Source organism: Salvelinus sp. IW2-2015, linkage group LG15 (genome assembly GCF_002910315.2).
Source record: "Salvelinus sp. IW2-2015 linkage group LG15, ASM291031v2, whole genome shotgun sequence".
Lineage (NCBI taxonomy): Eukaryota > Metazoa > Chordata > Actinopteri > Salmoniformes > Salmonidae > Salvelinus > Salvelinus sp. IW2-2015.
The window spans coordinates 5,553,699-5,578,506 of record NC_036855.1 but is presented as its reverse complement, the minus strand read 5'-3'; the positions used below and the strand labels follow the sequence as shown (position 1 = coordinate 5,578,506).

General features: G+C 44.6%; 1 protein-coding gene across 8 annotated transcripts in view; it reads left to right on the top strand.

The window, feature by feature from the left end:
- Window positions 1-24,808, top strand: part of rtkna (rhotekin a) — a 124,233-nt gene that overhangs the window by 29,782 nt on the left and 69,643 nt on the right. Inside the window, exon 1 of one of the 8 annotated variants that reach the window (XM_024002631.2) lies at window positions 9,282-10,014. The exons of 5 other annotated variants lie outside the window; for them this stretch is intronic. In XM_024002631.2, the coding sequence (XP_023858399.1) occupies window positions 9,919-10,014 (96 nt within the window). In that variant the 5' untranslated portion in view covers window positions 9,282-9,918. Of the gene's footprint in view, window positions 1-9,281; window positions 10,015-24,808 lie in introns of those variants that run through there. 2 more of the 8 variants (XM_024002628.2, XM_024002627.2) reach the window with 2 other exon arrangements.

The window sequence follows — 24,808 nt, the reverse complement described above, 5'->3', positions numbered from 1 at the left end:
CAACCGTTCGCTGTCACCCAACAGGTGGTTTCTTTAACACATTGTGGTCACAGCAAGCGATAGAACATGCTTTTAGATGTTTTTAGCTGTCTGCACAGTATCTGAGACCCTGAGCCTTCTCTTGTCTTGTCAGATGCTGACTGACTGCTACTGGTCTGGGATGACATTGCAATCCAGTGCACATGGTGGTGGTGTCATTATCCAGAGTGTCAGAGTCCAGTGCACAGGGTGGTGGGGTCATTATCCAGAGTGTCAGAGTCCAGTGCACATCGGTGGTGGTGTGTCAGTATCCAGAGTGTCAGAGTCAGTGCACAGGGGTTGGTGGGGTCATTATCCAGAGTGTCAGAGTCCAGTGCACAGGGTGGTGGGTCATTATCCAGAGGTGTCAGAGTCAGTGCACGGTGGTGGGTCATTATCCAGAGTGTCAGAGTCCAGTGCACATGTGTGGTGGTCAGTATCCAGAGTGTCAGAGTCCAGTGCACAGGTGGTGGGGTCATTATCCAGAGTGTCAGTGAGTTCCAGTGCACATTGGTGGTGGTGTCAGTATCCAGAGGGTCAGAGTCCAGTGACTAGGGTGGTGGGGTCATTATCCAGAGTGTTCAGAGTCCAGTGCACAGGGTGGTGGTGTCAGTATCCAGAGTGTCAGAGTCCAGTGCACAGGGTGGTGGTGTCAGTATCCAGAGTCCAGTGCACATGGTGGTGGTGTCAGTATCCAGAGTCCAGTGCACATGGTGGTGGTGTCAGTATCCAGAGTCCAGTGCACAGGGTGGTGGTGTCAGTATCCAGAGTGTCAGAGTCCAGTGCATAGGGTGGTGGTCTGTTTGCGTTACTATTCAGAGCCAGTTGGTTTAAGTGTAGCCTATCACTTCAGCATGACCGGCCCATAAACACCTTCAAGTTCACACGGTCACTAAGCCTGCATTCCAATTGGAACACTATTCCCTATTTAGTCAATAGGGCTCTGGTCAAAGTAGTGCACTACATAGGGAATAGAATGCCAGGTATGCATCCTAAGCCTCTGGAACAGGGGAACCAGAGCCAGGTCACATGCCTGTCTGCTTACAGCACCTGTACTCTTCCCTCCATCCCCCTCTCCTTTCCTTTCCTTTGGACAAAGGATCTGTTCCCTCTCTCTCCCACACACATCACATCAACACCTGGCCATTGTGAGTAGAGGCAGTCAGGGCCTCCCTCTCAGAGGGGTGTGCTTTCTCATTCTCTCCTTCTGTGTGTTTGTGCATGTATGCTCAGGACGGATTTATAGTTATGTTGTGGAATTTCACAGTACATATTGTAACCAAAATACTAGGTAAATGTCTGTAGATGATTGAGTACAACGTGTGTGTGGTGTGCATGTTCATGCATGTGTGTGTGTGTGGTGTGCATGTTCATGCATGTGTGTGTGTGTGGTGTGCATGTTCATGCATGTGTGTGTGTGTGTAGGCTGGTGGCTGATTGAAGTCAGTGCTGTGTGGTAAAAATTAAAACACGAAGCAGAACAGACTCTTTGTTCTTTTAAAAACCTTCTGTATGTAAAATATTTTGTGCTATAGCTTGGAGAATGAATAAGTGTGACTGGATGACAACGTAATGTTTGTTTACAGCATTAGGGCTGTTTTCCTAAAGAAGTTAAATACGCTTTGTTACGTTTCCTGGCCACGATACTAACGAGTATCATGATACTGGTATCGTCCCGGCCCTAGACTTAACATGGTCCATACACACCCGCACAGTCGTGAAGAGGGGACGACACCTCATCTTCCCCCTCAGGAGACTGAAAATATTTGGCATGGGCCCTCGGATCCTTAAGTTCTACAACTGCACCAACGAGAGCATCTTGACTGGCTGTATCACCACTTGGTATGGCAAATGCACTGCCCCCGACCCCAAAGCATGGTGGTGCAGACAGTCCAGTACATCACTGGGGCCGAGCTCCCTGCCATCCAGGATCTCTATATCAGGCGACGTCAGAGGAAGGGCCAAAAAATTGCCACAGACTATTCACTCTGCTACCGTCTGGCAAATGGTACCGGCGCATCGGCTCTCGGACCAACAGGCTCCAAGACAGCTTCTACCCCCAAGCCATAAGACTGCTAAATAGCCGTAAGCCTGCTAAATAGCTAAATGACTATCTGCACTGACGCTATCTTGCACTGACTATATACACACTCACTCACACACAACCCCCACACACACAGTAGTAGGCTTGATTACCAACAACGACGAGACGGCCTACAGGGAGGAGGTAAGGGCTCTCGGAGTGTGGTGTCAGGAAAATAACCTCTCACTCAATGTCAACAAAACAAAGAAGATGATCGTGGACTTCAGGAAACAGCAGAAGGAGCACCCCCCTATCCACATTGACAGGACAGTAGGGGAGAAGGTGGAACGTTTTTTAAGTTCCTCGGCGTACACATCACGGACAGACTGAAATGGTCCACCCACACAGACAGTGTGGTGAAGAAGGCACAACAGCCTCAGGAGGCTGAAGAAATTTGGCTTGTTACCTAAAACCCTAACAAACTTTTACAGATGCACAATTGAGAGCATCCTGTCAGGCTGTATCACCGCCTGGTACGGCAACTGCACCGCCCACAACCGCAGGGCTCTCCAGAGGGTGGTGCAGTCTGCACAATGCATCACCAGGGGCAAACTACCTGCCCTCCAGGACATCTACAGCACCCGATATCACAGGAAGGCCAAAAAGATCATCAAGGACAACAGCCACCCGAGCCACTGCCTGTTCACCCCGCTACCATCCAGAAGGCGAGGTCAGTACAGGTGCATCAAAGCTGGGACCGAGAGACTGGAAAACAGCTTCTATCTCAAGGCCTACATATCTTGCATTACTCATCTCATATGTATATACTGTATTTTATACCATCTATTGCATCTTGCCTATGCCGCTTTGTCATTGCTCATTCATATATTTATATTTATATATTCTTATACTTAGATTTGTGTGTATTAGGTAGTTGTGGAATTGTTAGATATTACTTGTTGATATTGCTGCACTGTCAGAACTAGAAGCACACGTATTTCACTACACTCGCAATAACATCTGCTAACCATGTGTATGTGACCAATAACATTTTATTTGATACTGGTACACCCTGTTTATAGCTCCATTCTTGCGTATTTTATTCCTCTTGTGTTACTATTTGTATTTTTTAACTCTGCATCGTTGGGAAGGGCTCGTAAGCAAGCGTTTTCTCGATGAGGTCTACACCCGTTGTATTTGGCGCATGTGACATAAAATTTTATTATGATTTGACTGAGAAAACAATGCCACTCTATTGTGAAATACACTTCAACTTTTTGATGCTCGACAGCTGTTGACTTTGCAAGGGCTGAGGTCACTGGTTACGGTCGGTCTGGAGGAATGAGCGAGTGTGTTTGTACACCAATACGTGTACCTAACTGTCCATTTTCAGTTGTTGTTGAGTACCCTTTTAGCCTTGGTTTTTATTTTAATTTCTGGTTCCCTTTTAAAGTTTATAGTTCCCTTCATGCTCATTTACAATCCCTCTTCAGGTAATAGCGACAGAATGGAGTTTTAATAGCGACAGAATGGATTTTTAATTGCTACAGAATGGATTTTTCTCCAGCGACCCCATTCCCATTCTTACTGCCCCCATTTGAACACTGACTGTGGCCTCAGAGGGCAGCTGGTGATAGAAATAGGTCTGCGTTTTCTCTCTGCTGTGGTTCCCTTTCACTTCCTGAAGAAGGAAAACGAGACAACTGAACACTTTCTTCCAGCAGTGCTGTACTCAACCTCTCAAACGTGTTTACTCTTAATTGCTTTGTTTGTCAATTGGGAGATTCAATTGCCTTGTGATATTAGGTACTCTGCCTGTCTCTTATACACATCTAGATGTGTATAAGAGACGTGTGTGTGTGTGTGTGTGTGTGTGTGTGTGTGTGTGTGTGTGTGTGTGTGTGTGTGCGTGCGTGCGTGCGTGCTAAGAGTTTCACCAAGTATGAAAACGGAACGCGCCGTTTGCAGTTTTTCCTGTAGAGGGAGCCATTGTTCCATTGTGTAATGTCCTTATGTAGTACAGAGCAAAAACTTCTCATTTCGTCTAACTATTGTCTACATAACTACTGTATGTAGAATCTGTATACATGTAAATCTAGGATTCATCTCTTTGAGTATCCATCAAAATGAGTCTCTATAGACAAATTGATGAGCCATAGAAATCCAACTTCATCCAAAAGAGACAAAACAATGAATTGTCACAATATAGACGTTACCTTCATGAGGATGGAAATCAATGGAGTTGAATTGGCTAATGTGCTCATGACGAGTTCATTTAGGTACAGAGTGATGGGATGAAGCTTAGCGTATGTACAGTGACTGAGGGCTTACAGGCGGCCAGGGAGGGTGGCTTGGACGCTCCCAGAAGGTTCCGGCAGGCTCCAGCTGACGTGGTGTTGAAGTGTCTCCAGAAGGGATAAGTGTGGAGGAAATGCTTGTGTCAGTGAACATGTGTAGCCTGTTAGCGGTGTGTGTGTGTGTGTGTGTGTGTGTGTGTGTGTGTGTGTGTGTGTGTGTGTGTGTGTGTGTGTGTGTGTGTGTGTGTGTGTGTGTGTGTGTGTGTGTGTGTGTGTGTGTGTGTGTGTGTGTGTGTGTGTGTGTGTGTGTGTGTGTGTGTGTTGTTGTGTGGTTGTTACTCACTGTTTCTCTCTCGTAGTTGTCAGCCAAGAATGCTGCTGAAAAATGTCAAATGTGTCAAAGGTCCCTGTGCTTGCTCTCCTTCTGCTACTGATGCTGGAAAAACGTGATGTAGACTACTACTCTCCCATACCGCTCCAAGTGTGTGATTCACTGTTTTCACGCTACATGCCCACTAATGATAGAAAACAATGATATCACTCTATATTGCAAAATCTTTTAAAAACTATTGTGAAGGCTCGTTTACAGTATTCTAGTGAGCTATGATGTCACATTGAGAACAGACAACAACGTGAATTCCCTCTGTCATCTGTCTGGGTCTGTGTGTGTCCTCCGGGGGTTTCTGTATGACTGCCGTCTGGTTTCACAGCTCATCAGACGATATCATTAGGTGAAATAGGTGTGTTGCATGATACGCCTGCCGATTGACTCCCGCTGACTCCTACTGACTCCCACTAGAAGAAAAACACACTGAATCACACAGACAGTGTACCACATCATCAAATGGTTTCTCAGACTAACACCCAATTCCATAGATAATTTATTGGCTCACAAGTTCACACAGTCCTTGACCGTCTCAAAGTGTCCTTGAGATTTTGTGTGTGTGGGGGGATGTTTTGTGTATGTTTTCCCACAGTCTCTATTTATATGTGTCTATATCAGCGCATGCTGATGTTTGTGCGTGGGAGCTGTGGCGTGGGTGGGGCTCAGTTTACTGATTGGGGGTAGATGACAGCCAGGGTTCTTTTGTTGTGGTTTGTGGCCATGCCCTGCTGCCTGACTGGTGGCAGACTGGAGACAGTACTCTCTCCTACCGAAAGGACTTACACACACATAGTATTAATGCAATTCCACGGTAACGGAATTACTCTGGCTCAGTTTTTTCTCTTGAAAATGCATGCTAAATATAAGAATATTTGGAAGATAAATACACAACGCAGAGACAGAGGACGAGAGGTCAATACAGTACTAACCATCAAAGGAAATGGTGGATTTTCTGTAATAGGGGATTAATGCAGAGACATGGGAGGAATTTGTCTATATATTCAACCTGAAATAGGATACTTGTTATTTGGCCATTTGACCCAGTTTTACTGCAAGGAATTCTAATTGGTCAACTGGGCTGGGTTATAAACTACATTCTGTCCCTTTGTTCACTGGAGAGCATCACTGAGGACAGGGAAGAATGACCATCTACTTCTATATGATTTGTCCTCTTCGAATTAACCTATTTTCCTCCCCCTGATTTGCTTTATTAATGTTATTAAAGAATAACATCAACCGCTAACACAAACAAAAACCATTTGATTTTCAAAGTTTAACAAACAGTACAACTCTATACACAAGGACTACTTTTAACAATTTCCCCTAAAAAATGAACAAAAAACGAATTTAGTGTAAGAACTGTGCAGATGCAAACACGAGTAACTATATTACGTTAAAATCAAATCAATCAAATCAAAATCAAATTTCATTTGACCAATCAACATTGCCTCTTTTGCCAATAATTGTGCCAGAGATCAGAATTGGAATGTGTTTTAGACAGGCCCATCTAACCTAGTGATTCAGTAGGTTGACTTATGACCTGAACAGTAAACGGTCAAACCAACAGGGGGTTTCTCTCCTCATGTGAAAGAATCCAATTCAATCATGCCGGTTGGTTAATGTTTAATGGGCTAAAGTTACACAGTGGACAGTGGAGACTCTCCCTTTATCTTCTTAGCTGCCATCCCTTCCTCCCCTACCAATGTATCCATAGCAGTGACTGGCCAACCCTGCTCTTGAAGGGCTCCAGTGAATGCAGGATTTTGTTTCGACCCCACACTAAAACACCTGATTCATAATATCGAAGACTATATCAATCATAGTCATCGACCTCTAGATCATGTGGAGTTTAATCAGGTGAGGAACAAAGACCAGGATTGGCCAGCTCTGGCTAGTCTGTAGCTAATAGCCACTACCTGTTGACTGGCCGACTGGCCGTGTGTTCCACCCTGCTGATTACAGACAGGAAATGTCCCATATTACTCTACACATCCGCTCAGGAACACAGAGCACGCCGGGCATTGTGAACGCAGCCCAACATCCCAGGCTGTTACGTAAGGTCCAGGGCAAGCTAGACTGGCACACTGAGGAATGTGTGTGTTATGTGATAAGATTCTCTCTCTCTCTCGGCCCATCTCACCTTGGGACATGGTCATCATATTTTCCACATGTTCTCCTATTTGATCAAATATGGTGAACATAGACGCAGGTACATTAGAATAGAATGGTTCTGTAATGTAAAAGAAGCAACTGATTAGTTCTGATGCAACAATTCTAGAATAGTTCTTGGCTCTGTGTAGGTGACCTTTTCCATCAACAGAGTCTATAGATTTCACTGCCTCGAAGTCCTAGAATCACATTAATCCATGATCTGAAGATGTGCCCTAATGCCTGCATGGGCAATGGAGTGACTTCACACACCTCCTGCTAGCTAGCATTGTAACTCTTCTCAGCAGAAAGAAGCATTGAGAGACGAGAACAGGTGTTCTTTCCTGCCTCTGAGAGCACTATGCAGAGGATTCTTTCCCTTGATTAAGAGTGTTTGTGTTTTAACATTCTAATGTTGTTTTTGTACTGTGGTTTTGAAGTTTTGACAAGTGACTTACATACAGGAATTTGGCCAACCTGCTGCTGCTGAGTTCCACATGTCAGATAGAGTTTCTGAGGGGACTGCTAGGTGGTGCCGGGAGGCTTAACCTCTGAACCAGTCACTGGCTGTTTTCATAAACACTCAACACCCTCCCTCCAGTGCATTCTAATCCACTATTTATCTTTCCACCTCCCTCCACTAGAACAATACATATATTGTCTTACTGTACATAACCTAACCCAGTGTCTGAGGAAGATTAGCTGTGTAATTTAAACTTCAGGCTGAAGGCTTTTCTTGGTGAGCTACTGCTGCCATCCCTCAGCCCTGCTCCTGTGCTCTGTGGTGGGGAGGGCTTAGTACAGTTTATTTGTTTTCAAAGTTTACCTTCTCTCTGTCTTGTAAACCCTAGAGTGTAACATTCACTTTAGCAAATATGTGTTTGTGTGAAAGAGTAATGTGAGGATGACATGGAAGTGTGTGTGTTTTTTTCAGGGGGGGGGGGGGTAGGAAATTGTGCGTGCACTTGTGTTTTTATTTTGTAGTGTTTGTGAACAACAGAGGAATAAATGTGTGTAAGAAGGTCGTGAGAGTTGTGCGCGAGATGGCCCCAGTTTCCTGTGAGGGGCTTCGCTTGTAGTTATTGCGGTCTCTCCCACGCCACATGGAAGGACACACACACCAGATGCACTGGCACATCATCTGTAATTCACTGGAACGCCTGAACCCGCTACAAGACGCGCGCAAATGAGACAGGAGACAGAAAATGATGGTGGGATCGGCCCGGGATGGGAGCAGTTTTCTTGATTTCAGCCATGTTTCTCAGAGGAAAATGAGAGGAACATTTGGCAGAAAGTGGACTCTAGAACGTTTAGCTTTGAGATTCTCTCAATTTCAGGACTCCGAAGTTCCACTGGTGAAGAGGAACACCTAGAAATAACTATAAATGTGCAAGTTAGAGAGCCAGCGCTTCAAAAGTTGAAGACCGGGCACCAACATTTGGCTGCGTGAACTGAGAAAACGCTGGAAAGTTATACTGTTAATAAATTCACCGATGCTTGGATAACACAAATTTTCTCATAAACATATACGCCTGACATCTTTAATAGGCTACCACTTCGAAATTCATTTCGATTGCAAGGCCAAATTGTAGACTATTTATTAGGCTACAACTTGGAAATACACTTCCCATCGATTGCTAGCCCTAAATTGTAGACTATTTTTAGAGTATCAAATTCAGTAATATACCTATAGTTTTCACAATTTTATTAATGATACTAGCTAATTTTTGGTTTTATTTAAACTGGAGAATTGCATCCATTAGCCTGTTTTCCGTTTGAGGACGCCTCTTTTTAAATGGACAGGGTTTTCCTGAATAGTCTATAAAACATGATTAAATAAGCAATGGAAAGGTTTATGTCATACGGGACTTGTATTGTCAAATATGAATTTTAATTGGCCACCCCAAAAGCCCCGGTGTCCGACATTATGCATAATAGTTCCCTCTCGTCCGTGAATATACAGAAACGAACGATGTCCACTCTTAAGAAATGAATAATTCAGATATTTTTCTCATCTCATTCATTGTCACCTTTGCCTTATGACAGCGAGGTTTTCAGGGGTTAATCTTTCATTTGCTGTTAGGTTGGGCATATTTTTTTCTTGTTTTATCAAACTGTGATAATGCACCATCTGACACGGTTTTAATATGATTTGTTATCAAGTGTCTGAAAAGAACAAAGCTATCCCCCTCGCCACTACATTTTTTCAGATGCCCCTTTAATTGTTTGGTATTTGGTATTTGTTTATTTTAAAGGGAGTGGAGTTTTTTTCTTGCATTCTTTCTTTTTCTTCTCCCATTTTATGTTTAATGCTCTGTTTCGAGAGGCGCGTTGTACGGGTTAATTTTGCGCGAGGTCCCCCGGCTCCTGTGGCGATTATTGCGCACAGTGGGGTTGTTGTGCTGTTCGTTCCTGCGGAGGCGATGCCCTTTTGCGGAGAGGTCTTGTCACAGCGGACAGACGGCACTCACAATCAGGACGCAAGGACACAAAGAGAATAATTGCATTAAAAAAGGACCATTCTTTCCCCAACTGCCCAGGAGGGGTGTTGACTGTGGGTGTTTGAGAGGCCCTTTGTTGCTTGAAAAAAAGTAGCCAAGAATATGCACTGTGGACTAGCTGTATGTTTTATGAACAGTGTTACTGTATACGGTTAGGGCGCTCGCACACGTCTCTCTACCTCTTTGGTTCGCGGAAAAGTCAGTGCTGTGCAGTTTTAACAGAGAAACTGGTTTGAATACTTCGAAAGACAAAAAGTTTATGGCGTATGCTCTTTGCGCATTGGATTTGGAGACTGTTGCGCGCCTCCTGTACTTTATCTAACAGTACATTCTCAAAGTTAGTCTTTTCTCTAAATCTTCATGTTACTGCCTGCTAAGTTTTTCATCTTCCACCATTAGCGTTCGTAGCATTTTTTTCCTTGGGAATTTGAGTTCTCAGCTCCCTTAAACGCCTCACATTTGTAACAACTTCATTTTAAAAGGGGGGCGTGGAAGTGAAAACATTCAATCATAGGCTACCTCAATTTGTGGATATTTCTTCGAGGGATGCCAATGAACAGATACGCTGACATGGAGGACAAACTGCGCATTTTGGAGGACCTGAACATGATGTACATTCGCCAGATTGCCCTGAGTTTACAGGTAATTAACGTAGACCGTACCCAAAGGTTGACTGCACTTTTATGGAAGCTATCACTGTCACATCTGATTCCCAGCGCCTCTCACAGGAGCTGATGTCCTAGCTCTTCTTTCACCTGCTAGTCGATGTGCGGTGTTGCCATGTCATATCTTTGCCTTCTCACCCAAGTCAAGCAGGGCGTTTCAGTGAAGTTACATTTTGAAATGTAGTTGAAATGTAGGTGTACAAATCATAGGGTGGCAATAGACAGGGAGAGCGAGTAAGCTGTGGTCTATCTCAGACAGTATCTGATGTGGCAGGGACCAGCGTGTACAGGCTCTCACTTCCGACTTTCCACTGAACTGTGTACATACAGTAGACTACATGAGCCAGTTTACTGAGTGAGTTCCCAGCTCTGCTGCTTTTACATATTAAGAGTTAGGAGGGGCTAGCTGAAGAATGTCTCTGACCAAGGTGTCATGCTTACTCTGGTGTGGTCTCCAGAAGTTCTCAGTGAGAGAGAACAGAAAACACCACAAGCCATGTACAGTTAGTTACTCTCTAACCCAGCTTACTAACACGCCATCTGCAGCTGCATACTGTATGTGTGGGACTCACAAGTCCCCAATGGGACAGGGAAAGAGAGATGGAAAGGAAGAGAGGCCTAATGATGCAATACTCATCCATTTTCCAAGTGAAATAGGACTGTACTGGTTCTGACGTAGTCAGTGTTATATCTTGATGTGAACATTATACATAACAATGTAGTCATTTTGGCACTAAGCTGCGCATGACAGTCCACCTCACAGAGAACACAATGTGTCTGTTATTTGATAAGCAGAGTGTCTGAACTAAAGGGGCATTGAATATTTCTGCACTAGAAGGTTAAAATAACACTCTGAAATTGTGAAAATTATGATAATGCCCTTTTTGTGTATGAGCTGTTTGAAAAGATGGCAGAAATGTCTGCTTGTTCAGGTGGGATGGAGTTTTTAGCCCAGATCATGACATCACAATCTGATCTGATTTATAGTAGACCAATGACCATTCATCTGGGTAAGAGAGTGGGCTCTAGACCATCCTGTCAGCCAATCAGGGTTGTGTATGTAAATATATTCTGATTTATTTCCTATCTCCCACACAATCAGACAGCATTTCAATGGTCAAAAGATGCCCGGGGAACTAAATTATTACAATTATATTTTGGAGTTATTTTCATTAAATCAACACACACAGTGATTTATTAGACATACAGTGATGATTTAAAAATAACATTAAAACACTGAATGGAGGCTTTAATCTGAGGAGAGGGGCAGGAGACACATGGCCATTGGAAATCATACAGGGAATATCAAAAGGAAATTCTAATGTAACATTTTTGTACGCTTGGCTGCTCTATTGTGAAACTATGTTAACTCTGTGCTCTGCAGCTGTTGTGTGTTAGGAGTGTCATCTACTGGTTTTACTTTGGGACCCAAATTGAACCAGGTTTTCTGTCATGATCCAATATTCGCATGGTGATTTATTTAATTTTTGGTTGATGCAATCTGGAAACGATGTTTCATTCTATATTGATAGTAAATGTACCAATTATATGACAACAGTCCCACCTTTTTTATTGTCAATAATTCAATTTTGCCCATAATGTTAAGCTCACTGGTTTGAGACCACAAAATCAACCACATCCGTGAATTAGCACTGCTAATAACTCTGTATTTTAATACTAGTATAGAGGTTAAATTATTTTTAAAAATATAGGTTCATTATAATTTTTACACACTTTCTACCTGGTTTTAGTTGTTTAAGTTCAGACTGGAGTATTTTATTACAATAAAAAAAACATTCAAACCCATTGAAGGTTGTGACCCACCATCTAAGTGACAATGGGAGTGTCAGCCTCTGCAACTGTGGGACCTGAAGGGTGCTGTGTTGGGGCCGTAGTGTCACCATGGCACAGGTTGGCATCTCACCTCCAGTCTACTCATGGAGCTGTGTCTTCGTTCATCTGGCCCAAACAGAAAGCCAGTTGGTCCATTTGGGTATACGATGGACAACATGACTTGTTAATAGAACAGTGGGTGTCTTAATAGGCACACGCATACACACAAACACACACTTGTTCTTCTATCCTCTTGGGGACCTAAAGTTTATTTCCATTCAAAATCCTATTTTCCCTAAACCTAACCCGTAACCCTAATTCTAACCCCTAAGATGAAAATAGCCTTTGTCTTCATGGAGACGTGGGAAATGTTCCCACGAGGAAGAATTGCCCTCATTTTACTATCCTTGTGGGGACATTTGGGGGTTTCAGGTCCCCATGAGGATAGAAGAACAAGACCACACACGGACACCCCCACCCAGATGGGTCTCCTTTGTGTCCAGAAGAGAATTTATAACACCGGCTTTGCCCCTGACGTTCCCTGCCTCCCCGTTGAATCCTCAATCCCTCAGCCATTACAGAATCATCACTGATGTTCTCACGAGTTGTACCCTTTCATCCCAGTCACCAGAAGTCAATCAGTCCCAAACCACTCATTTATACTCTATGAAAGAGCTTCCTTTGAGCCACTGACTTGTTTACTTCACAAACAAACTGGAAAAAGCCAGTCAGTCTATATGTTGAATCTGTGTTCTATGCTGGCAGAAAGCGGTGGCAGATACTCTCTCAACAAAGATATCCCAACTGGGTTGTCAGTGTAGGATCTCAGTAAACAGGCTTGTGTTTCTCTTCAGTGTCCTCAATGGTTTCCCTGTCTGGGTGGGTTGCTGGAATCGATTATATATATATATGTGGTAGAGCTGTGTGACCCACTACAACTCCATGCTGAGTTCTCCATGTGCTGCAGCATGGCCTCCATAAGCTGTAGCAGACCATCTTCTGCCCTAAAGGTAGGTCGTTTAGAAGAGTCCTGTGGATGATCCAGTTGCCATGGTCTAAAAACAGTAAACCTCCCCCTTGTTGCTGTCTGAGAGGCTTGTGTCTGTCCAAGGTGCAAACATGAGTTCTCAGCTTAGTTCCTGGAGTTCTACTGGTAAGGCCTCCATTGGTCATAGGTGGGCAGCCGTCCTGAGCTGCTGTGCTTACATAGAACAAGAGAACACACCCAGACGGTCAGAGCCAACATTCCAGACCTTTACATAATCAGAGTATGTCAATGCTCCGGCTCACAGCAAGTTATATTCCCTTACTCCTTGGTTTGTTTTCAGTCATCCAGGTAGACACTCCTTACCTTCCTTACAACATCCCTGTTTGTTCAGGTTTTAAAGGGTAGATAGCATGAGTTTTTACTCACCAAAGTAACAATGTAGTGTGGTCAATGACTTAGTAACTTAGTTGTAGTCAACATATTTTCGGATATCTTCGGAACTACCCACAATGTACTACTGTAAATGTCATGTGGAGAACTGGTGCTACCTAGCTAGCTTCAACTGGCTAATGTTAGCTACTAGCCATGCTAGTATGTAATTACATTTAAGACCAAGTGTTGGCATTGGTGAACTACTATGTACATCCATGAAGAAGAAACAATATAAATTAATTCAACAAAGTGCATCTCCTCTTCTCCTGTGCATTTGGTAGTCAAGCGAGGTGAGTTGTTTTAGTTTTCCGTCGTCTGTAGCTAGTGTTAGTTTACATTTCAGACCCAACAGCTTTTTAAAAAGCTAAATATGCCAAGGAGGTTTGTGTTGGTGGTTGCAGTAATACCCACAAGGATGAGGTTATGACTCATTTGTGGCCCAAAAACGAGAAGCTAGCTTTAAAGTGGGACCGGTTTGTCCTGTTGAAGCAAGCGAATTGGAGTAAGGTAACTGCGGGACGTCTACTGTATGCAGTGTTACTTTCACCTCGGAGGACTTCGATGGCTATAACCAGTGGAAGACAGTATTCGGAATGAGACTCTGACTGAATCCAGGAGCTGTGCCGAGAGTGAATGTGAAGCCTGCAAACTCTGTTTCCTACCGACCTACGTGAAGCCTGCAACCTCTATTTCCTACCGACCTACGTGAAGCCTGCAACCTCTGTTTCCTACCGACCTAACGTGACCTGCAGCTCTTGTTTTCCTACGACCTACGTGAAGCTTCGAACCTCTTGTTTCTACCGACGCTATCGTGGAAAGCGTGCAACCTCCTCTTGTTTCCTACGACCTACGTGAAGCCTGCAACCTCTATATTTGTCACACCGACCTACGTGAAGCCTGCAACCTCTGTTTCCTACCGACCTAGTGAAGCTGCAACCTCTATTTCCTAACCGACTACGTGAAGCCTGCAACTCTTTTCCTACCGACCTACGTGAAGCCTGCAACTCTGTTTTCCTACCGACCTACGTGAGCCTGCAACCTCTGTTCCTACGACTACGTGAAGCCTGCAACCTCTTTCCTACCGACCTACGTGAAGCCTGCAACCTCTGTTTCCTACCGACCTACGTGAAGCCTGCAACCTCTGTTTCCTCCCGACCTACGTGAAGCCTGCAACCTCTGTTTCCCTACGACGTCGTGAGCCTGCAACTCTGTTTCCTCCCGAACCTACGTGAAGCCTGCAACCTCTGTTTCCTACCGACCTCGTGAAGCCTGCAACCTCTATTTCCTACGACCTACTGTGAAGCCTGCAACCTCTGTTTCCTACCGACCTACGTGAAGCCTGCAACCTCTGTTTCCCTACCGACCTACGTGAAGCCTGCAACCTCTATTTCTACGACCTACGTGAAGCCTGCAACCTCTGTTTCCTACCGACTTACGTGAAGCCTGCAACCTCTATTTCCTACCGACTACGTGAAGCTCGCCAACTCTGTTTCCTATCCGACCTACGTGAAGCCTGCAACCTCTTTTCCCTACCGAATACGTGAAGCCTGCACACTCTTTTCTACCGACCTACGTGAGCCTGCAACCTCTGATTTCCTACCGACCTACGTGAAGCCTGCAACTCTGTTTCTACCAGACCTAGCGCGAGCCTGCAACTCTGTTTTCCTAACCGACCTACGTGAAGCCTGCAACCTCTGTTTCCTACGGACCTACGTGAAGCCTGCAACCTCTGATTTCCTACCGACCTACAGGAAGCCTGCAACCTTCTTTTCCTGAACAGACCTACGTGAAGCTGCAACTCTGTTTCCTACCGACCTACGTGAAGCCTGCAACCTCTGTTTCCTACCGACCTACGTGAAGCCTGCAACCTCTGTTTCCTACCGACCTACGGGTACATTGTGAGTGTCAGTAGTTATGGCGATTAACCGAATAAGTTCACTGTGGATTTACCTCATAATATCGCTATTGGATTAGCTGACTTTCCCTCGGCTGATGAAAAGGCCTCTCCCTCTGAAGCTCCTCTCCTAGGCTCTTCTTTGGTAGCTAAGCCATCAATTGGTAACTCTTCTCTCTATCTGCTGGCTTTTTTGTTGTTGTGTTTTGTGGGTTCCTGCCTGTGCTAGACTAGTTGGTGGTGTTCTCTGGATTACTACTTGGCTATCTAGGCTAGTTAGCTGGCTAGCTAATAGTGATGGGAAAAATGTATAGTTCCATATCAGGATATTCTTTTTGGCGATATTTTGTATCATTTTGACAATATCGCAATATGTTTGCGCTAGTTGGCTGTACCTGCACAATTTTTTTTTTCTTTCATAGATTGTTCTCCTTTTTTTTTAACAAGGAGACAATTTAATTTCAGCGCTTTTATTTCCATGACTGATCTCAACTTGTTTTCTCATGGCTCTGTCTTGTGCCTCTGCAGCAGACATATGGTGAGCAGTATGTTTGGAACACAATAAAATCCTTGTATCGAATCGCAATGGAAATAGAATCGTGGGAATCGCAATAAATATCGTAATGGCACCAAAGGAATCATGATAATATTGTATCGTGAGGTCCCTGGCAAAATAACTCGCTAGAACCGGCTGGTTAAGATATAACTGCATATACTGGTAACATTATTTGATAACTGGTTAGGTGGTAGGGTTGGGCTGTATCCAGATTTTCCTATCCTCGTACCCTCATACCGTCCTTCTCTCACACCGGGATATACGGTATTACCGGCTTAGTACACAAGGGGGCACCAACAACGCAAAAAACTCCATTGGGCGTCTATTACCAGAATATACAAATTGCAAAGACAGGCAATCCAGCTCAAAGTAATACATATATACACTGAACAAAAATATAAACGCAACATGCGACAGTTTCAAAGTTTTTACCGAGTTACAGTTAATATAAGGAAATCATTCAATTGAAATCATTTAATTAGGCCCTAATCAATACATTTCATATTAATGGGAATAAAGATATGCGTCTGTTGTTCACGGATACCTTAAAGGTAGGGACATGGATCAGAAAACCAGTCAGTATCTGGTGTGCCCATTTGCCTCATGCATTGTGACACTCTTTGCATAGAGTTGACCAGGCTGTTAATTGTGGCCTGTGGAATGTTGTCCCACTCGTCTTCAATGGCTGTTCAAAGTTGCTGGATATTGGTGAGAACTGGAACACGCTGTCGTACACATCAATCCAGAGCATCCCAAACATGCTCAATCGGTGACATGTCTGGTGAGTATGCAGGCCATGGAAGAACTGGGACATTTTCAGCTTCCAGGAGTTGTGTACTGATTGTTGCGACATTATGATGCTGAAACATGAAGTGATGGCGGTGGATGAATGCCATGACAATGGGCCTCAGGATTTCGTCCCAGTATCTCTGTGCATTCAAATTGACATTGATATATATATATATATATATAATATAAGAAATATATATTTTTTTTTTTTTTAAATTGAACCGTTATTTAACTAGGCAAAGTCAGTTAAGAAAAATGAAATTAATTACAATGACGGCCTACAGTGCAATTGTGTTCGTGTCCGTAGCTTTATGCCTGCCATACCATAACCCACCGCACCATGGGGCATCTGTACAACGTTTGACATCAGCAACCGCTTCGCCCACACGATTCCAACACGTTGTCTGCATCTGCGCGGTAAGATTAAATGGATTCATGTGAGAGCACACTTCTCCAGCATACCAGTGGCCATCGAAGGTGAGCATTTTCCCTAAAGACCTTTACGACACCGAACTGCAGTTATGTCAAGACCCTGGTGAGGATGCCGACAAACAGAAGAGCTTCCTTGAGAGTTTCTGACAGTTTGTAAATCCACAGTTCATCAGCTGTCCTAGGGTTGTTCTCAGACGGTCCGCAGGGGAAGAAGCGTTGGAGGTCGGGCTGGTGTGATTAATGTGTTCTGCGGATGTGAGGCGGATTTTGGACGTACGAAAATCTAAAAACGTGTGGAGTCAGTTAGTAAGAAATATCATTCAAATCTCTGGAACAGCTTGTTGGCACATCATAATTCTGGACTTTTATTTCAGCGTCATGAACAGGGACTAACATTTACATATTTGTGTTTAATTTTTGTTCAATATACAATTTTAAGTTATTTGTTGAAGTTTACAATTATAGGGAATAGGCTAGCTGCCGATCCTCCATATAACGTCACACCCAAAAACATTTTCTGGATGACTTTGGCATTCTTTTGGAATCTGATCAGTTTCATGTAATAACTTAAATAGATTAATTTGCATAACGTGACTTTGATGCGATACTAATGCAAATCACATAAGTTGGCATGTGTTAAGTTTATGTTACTACCCTTAACAAGTCCTTTTAAAAAAGAAACACATCTTGGCTCCTCTGGTGAGCTGTGATCTACTTTTTCCTTTTTTTCACGGCCTCTCCGCACCTCAGTTATGACGCTCATAAGGGCACAGTAACACCTAGTCAGTGACAGGCCGCGTGAAGCCTTTTGTCTACGGAATGCAGGAGTCCTCCAGCCCACTGCTGGCTGATGGGAACAGGAAACAGCCCAGTGAAACAAATGGTTCCCATAGAGGGTCGCATAATGTCTGTATATAACCACACACAGGCACAACGACCCAAGCCACACAACAACACACACACACACTGTAGATCATTGACAGATATAGTGGAGATGCCTGAGTGACTGCATTAGTGAGTGTGCTCTCCAGGGCTCTGTCCTCCAAGTCACTGGCCAGTCCCATGGCCCCCCCTGTCCATGCCCCCCCTGTCCCCACTGTCCTTTTACTGAGGGCTCACAGGCAGAGGGGAGGGCCCTAAATGGCTATAATTAGCCGGTGTCCTGGAGAGTGGCCCAGAGTGCTGTCTAAGGTCAAATACAGTATATGATAGGTAACTCTTGCACTTTTCTTAAATAATTCTCAATTTCTTCTGAAGTAAGTTGAAATTGGAAAAAGAAAAAAACGTTTGATCTCCACACTTTGTTATTGGATTTTCAACATTGCAGAATAAATAGTATTTTTGCAAACTTAAGTTTAGAAATTTAATTCAGAAAATAAATACAATGAACATGGACAACATTATTGGCACCCTGAAACCCTGTTCCTGGGTGCTTTTTGATGTGTGTTTGGGGTTGTTGTTCTGCTGGAAGACCCACAACCTTCAATGGAGACCCAGTTTTTGGACACTGGGTTGAACATTGGACTCCAAAACACCTTTTATAATCTGCTGATTTCATGATGCGTTGCGCACATTCAAGGCCCCCAGTTCCAGAGGCAGCAAAGCAACCCCACAGCATTATCAAACCTCCCCATGTTTGACTGTAGAGAGGGTGTTATTTTCATTGAAGAACCTTAATACTCTGTTCTGATATTCTTTGGAAACATACTGTACCACATTGTGTGTGTGTGTGTGTGTGTGTGTGTGTGTGTGTGTGTGTGTGTTGTGTGTGCGCCCTGCCCCACTCAGCAGGGGTCCAGACTGGAGCGCAGCAAGATACTTCTGGGCTGTTGCTCCCCTCCCCTCGGTTCCTCTCCCATCGGCTCCCCTCCGTTTCTCTGCAATCTCTTCCCCTCACCTCCATACCTCTCCTCCCCTCCGTTCCTCTCCCATCTCATCCCGCTTTTATTTTTTATTTAACCTTTAACTAGGCAAGTCAGTTAAGAACAATGACGGCCTAACCCGGCCAAACCTTAACCCGGACGACGCAGGGCCAATTGTGCGTCGCCCTATGGGACTCCCGATCACGGCCGATTGTGATACAACCTGGAATCGAACCAGGGTATGTAATGACTCCTCCCCGTTTGGTCTTCTCCCATCCCCTCCCGCCCGGTCTTCTCCCATCTCCTCGCCTCCGTACCTCTCCCCTTGTTATTCCACTGGATCCTGCCTCTGTTTGCCGAGATATTAGAAAGATCACAGATCAGCTGCTCAGGGACAATATGAGAGGATTAGTTGACCCAACAAGTGAACACCTCCCCAGTAACACCCAGCCAGCCCTACCCAGACTGAGCAACACAACAATGGCATGGAGCAGCTTCTCTCTCTCTTATCCGCTGTGATGATACACTGACCACTGTTGTGTGCAACAAAAGCAATGAAAAGTAGGCTACATATACTGTACCGGTTGCTACTCTCAACAATAATCCACTGTAGGTGGAATACCCTGTACTATTAAAGGGATACTTTTGTTTCCTTGACCTTTTCACAATGGTACGGTGTCACCACAGGACCACTGGTGTTACCTACATGGTTAATGTTGGTACGTGGTGTATTGGTGGGACGTGATTAATAAACATGTTCCATAATGTAGACTAACAAGACTGATATGAAGGCTGTCCTTGCTGGTCCTGGTATGCTGAGGACTAGGCCATCATGTATTTAGGAGGTCAACTCTGTTTTTGTTGATTTACTTGTTGATTTATTGGTTGTTTACTTGGTTTAAGACCCAGAAGAGTAAAAGTGATGGTGTTTGCTCAAAGCTACTACAAAGGTCCATCCACCCGTTCATTCCTCCATTCATCCAACCATGCACCCATCCATTCATTCATTAATTCACGTCCAGTCAGCAGGGAGATCCAGGGTCTCCTCTCCCAGTGTTGGTTCAGCTGTCAGGTTGAGGAAGTAGCTTAAATGAACCCAGATCTGCCTTCCACACAGGTGTGCCTAGCCATCCCAGATAAGCCTTTGGTGTAGCTGGATATATTGTGTGTGTGTGTGTGTGTGTGTGTGTGTTAGTGCGGTTGTAGCGTTGTGTGTGTGCCTGATTTAAGAAAGCTTGTTATTCTGCGGCTCTCTGTTAACACGTAGGTTGTGAGTGGTTGGGGTGTTGGTTAGTGGCAGTTCCGCTAGGGCTATGTTTGTGTTGTTATTAAAATAAGGCGGGTGTGAGTGTGGGTGTGGGTATGCGTTGTGTTGTGTGTGTGTGTGTGTGTTGTGTGTGTGTGTGGTTTAGTGCGGTTGTAGGGGTGTTTGTGTGTATGCGGGTGTGAGTGAGTGTGTGTGTGTGTTGTGTGTGTGTGTGTGTGTGTGATCGATGTGTGGTGATGAGGTGTGATTTGTGTGTTAGGGTGTGTGAGTGCAGTTGTGCGTTGTGAGTGATGAGTGCGTTGTGTGAGTGCGGTTGTGTAGTGTGCATGTGGGGTGGTGTGTTTGTAAGGTTAGTGCGTAGGGCTGTGAGTTGCGTAGGGATCCTTGTGTAGGTATCAGCGTGAATGTTGTAGTGTGTGTTGTGTGTGTGTGTGCTGTTGTAGTGTGTGTGTTGTGTGTGTGCTTGTGTGTTGTGGTTGTGTGTGTGGTGTGTGTGTGTGTGTGTGTGGTGTGTGTAGTGTCGGTTGTAGGGTTGTTTGTGTGTGAGGTTGAGTTGTTGTGAGGCAGTGGCGGTTTGTGTGGTGTGTTTCTGTGAGAGGAGTGCGGTGGTTGTGTCATGATGAGAGAGTGCGGGTGTGTGTCTGTAAGAGAGTGCGGGTGTGTGTAAGAGTGCGGTGTTGTGTGTGTGTGTGTGTGTGTGTGTTAGTGCGGTTGTGTGTGTGGGTGTTAGTGCAATTGTGCGGTTGTGTTTGTGCGGTTGTGTTTGTGCAGTTGTGTGTTTGTGCGGTTGTGTGTGTGTTTGTGCGGTTGTGTGTGGAGAGTGCGGTTGTAGGGTTGTGTGTTTGCAGTAAGTAAGCCTTCAGTCTATACAGAATCCTGTTGTTATGGTGAGGGCCACTACGTGTGTGGATCCTGATCTCTCTGGGTTCTATCATAATGGGACTCAGTCAAAGACCCAGATGTAAAGACGGTCTCTTTCTGTCGTTGTATGTCTGTCTGTCTTTGCAACTGTGCCCTGCATGGCTGTCGCACCGCAGTTGTGCCCTGCAGTTGTGGAGAGGGAGTGGGCATGGGGATAGGCGGTAGAGAAAGGGGGCATTGTGTATGGTCACCCACGCCCCCGCTGGCCCCAGCTTGGGTCCTGGTGTGGTTAGGACTAGGAGCAAGCCTGCCCTCTGTGTGCTCAGGAACCAGTGAAATGCCTTGACTTGAGCCAGCTTCCTTTTGAAAGACACCAGTCAGGAGCCAGGAGGGTGCAGGAGGAGACAGCCAGCCAGCCAAGCAACAGCCTAGCAACAGCCCCCTCCCCCAGGCCTCACTTTCTCTGCCCTCTTTCTCCCTGCTGCCCACTCTGTCCTTTCACTCTAACATCCTACTCTGTCCTCCCATGCACTCTCTCTAACATCATGTTTAACTCCCTCTGTTCTCATTCACACTCTGTTTTACCACTCTCTACCTTGTCCTCTCTCTCTCTCTTCCTTCTCTTCTTCTCTACTCAGCTAACACAGCTCACTAAGACGTAGCCATCTGGCATGATAAGATGGACAGCAATACAGAGCCAGAGTATATCTCAGCTTGATTCATGTTGTGACTGAGCAGGAAGTAGTCAAAAACCACTGCGTAAATTGTTAACAACCATGCCCAAGAGGAGAAATTAAAAATGTTGTATTCCATCGTAAAAACACAAGTCCTAAAAACTTCTGAAGATACTCTGGAGATGCAGCTGGCTGTGTGTGTTGTTTTTACAGATGTCGGCTGTCTTTTAATGTATATTGTCTGTGAAAAGCGTTTCTTGATAGTGTATTTGTTTGTGCTTATAAACTTTTGTTTTAATTTGTCCACGTTGATGTAATGTACATATGTGGTTATTCTTTTTGTGTACTTTTGAGATTACAGTATTTGTACATGAATATAAGTGTGTGTGTCTATTGTTTACAAGATAATTGTGTCAAGGAGTGTTGTGATTCTGTTCTATGTGAATATACCACAGAATCCAAACCGGCTTCACGCGTGCGCCATCGTGCATACATTCATTTTGTCCCCCCACACCAAACGCGATCACGACACGCAGGTTAAAATATCAAAACAAACTCTGAACCAATGACATTAATTTGGGGACAGGTCGAAAAGCATTAAACATGTATGGCTAGTTAGCTTGCACTTGCTAGCTAATTTGTCCTATTTAGCTAGCTTGCTGTTACTAGCTAATTTGTCCTGGGATATAAATCAAATCAAATCAAGTTTATTTTATATAGCCCTTCGTACATCAGCTAATATCTCGAAGTGCTGTACAGAAACCCAGCCTAAAACCCCAAACAGCAAGCAATGCAGGTGTAGAAGCACGGTGGCTAGGCCAAAACCTAGGAAGAAACCATGCTATGAGGGGTGGCCAGTCCTCTTCTGGCTGTGCCGGGAGTCAACTTCAACATGAACGTTAACATTTGTTCCAGACCATAAAATATATATTTGTCTGCAGTCTGGCTAGTCAGACAGTGTGCTTCTCAGAATAACACTTCACCACAAATCTCCTCACAATGTGGAGAAACAGGGCCTTGTCTGGCTCTGAGGTTTCCCCCAGCCTGGAGAAACAGGGCCTTGTCTGGCTCCGGGGTTTCTCCCAGCATGGAGAAACAGCACGATGTTTTGCCAGTTGTCGTGGTAAAGTGTAGATGCCAATCACCATATAATTTCAAAAAATGAAAAGCTGGAAGGAGAAAGATGACTAGAAATGATTCGGTTGGCCGTTTTATGTGTGGATTAATTGTCGGAGTGGAGGACCTTGTGCATTTCAGGTAAAATAACACTCAATGTTTATATCCAGTCACCTGGCCTTGCTGCTATTCCAGTTTCAACTGTTCTGCCTGCGGTTATGGACCGCCACCTGTCCCAGACCTGCTATTTTCAACTCTTAATGATCGGCTATGAAAAGCCAACTGAAATTATTCTTGATTATTATTTGACCATGCTTGTCACTTATGAACATTTTGAACATCTTGGCATAGTTTCTGTTATAATCTCCACCCGGCACAGCCAGAAGAGGACTGGCCACCTCAGCCTGGTTCCTCTCTAGGTTTCTTCCTAGGTTTTGGCCTTTCTAGGGAGTTTTTCCTAGCCACCGTGCTTCTACACCTGAATTGCTTGCTGTTTGGGGTTTTAGGCTGGGTTTCTGTACAGCACTTCGAGATATTAGCTGATGTACGAAGGGCTATATAAAATAAACTTGATTTGATTTGATTTATATCCCAGGACAAATTAGCTAGTAACAGCAAGCTAGCTAAATAGGACAAATTAGCTAGCAAGTGAAGCTAACTAGCCATACATGTTTAATGCTTTTCGACCTGTCCCCAAATTAATGTCATTGGTTCAGAGTTTGTTTTGATATTTTAACCTGCGTGTCGTGATCGCGTTTGGTGTGGGGGGACAAAATGATGTATGCACGATGGCGCACGCGTGAAGCCGGTTTGGATTCTGTGGTATATTCACATAGAACAGAATCACAACACTCCTTGACACAATTATCTTGTAACAATAGAACACACACTTATATTCATGTAACAATACTGTAATCTCAAAAGTACACAAAAAGAATAACCACATTATGTACATTACATCAACGTGGACAAATTAAAACAAAGTTTATAAGCACAACAAATACACTATCAAGAAACGCTTTTCACAGACAATATACATTAAAAGACAGCCGACATCTGTAAAAACAACACCAAGCCAGCTGCATCTCCAGAGTATCTTCAGAAGTTTTTAGGACTTGTGTTTTTACGATGGAATACAACATTTTTATTTCTCCTCTTGGGCATGGTTGTTAACAATTTACGCAGTGGTTTTTGACTACTTCTGCTAGTCACAACATGATCAAGCTGAGATATACTCTGGCTCTGTATTGCTGTCCATCTTATCATGCAGATGGCTACGTCTTAGTGAGCTGTGTTTAGCTGAGTAGAGAAGAAAGAGAAGGAAGAGAGAGAGAGAGGAAAGGTAGAGAGTGGTAAAACAGAGTGTGAATGAGAACAGAGGGAGTTAAACATGATGTTAGAGGAGTGCATGGGAGGACAGAGTAGGATGTTAGAAGTGAAAGGACAGAGTGGGCAGCAGGGAGAAAGAGGGCAGAGAAAGTGAGGCCTGGGGGAGGGCTGTTGCTAGGCTGTTGCTTGGCTGGCTGGCTGTCTCCTCCTGCACCTCCTGGCTCCTGACTGGTGTTTTTCAAAAGGAAGCTGGCTCAAGTCAAGGCATTTCACTGGTTTCCTGAGCACACGAGGGCAGGCTTTGCTCTAGTCCTAACCACACCAGGACCCAAGCTGGGGCCAGCGGGGGCGTGGGTGACCATACACAATGCCCCTTTCTCTACGCCTACTCCCATGCCCACTCCTCTCCACAACTGCAGGCACACATACTGCGGTGCGACAGCCATGCAGGCACAGTTGCAAACAGACAGACAGACATACAACGACAGAAAAGAGACCGTCTTTAATCTGGGTCTTTGACTGAGTCCCATTATGATAGAACCCAGAGAGATCAGGATCCACACACGTATGGCCCTCACCATAACACAAAGGATTCTGTATAGACTGAAGGCTTACTTACTGCAACACACAACCCTACAACCGCACTCTCCACACCAAGCCGACAAACACACACAAACCGACAACACACAACTGCACAACACACACCGCACAAAGACACAACCGCACACTCTGCTGCTT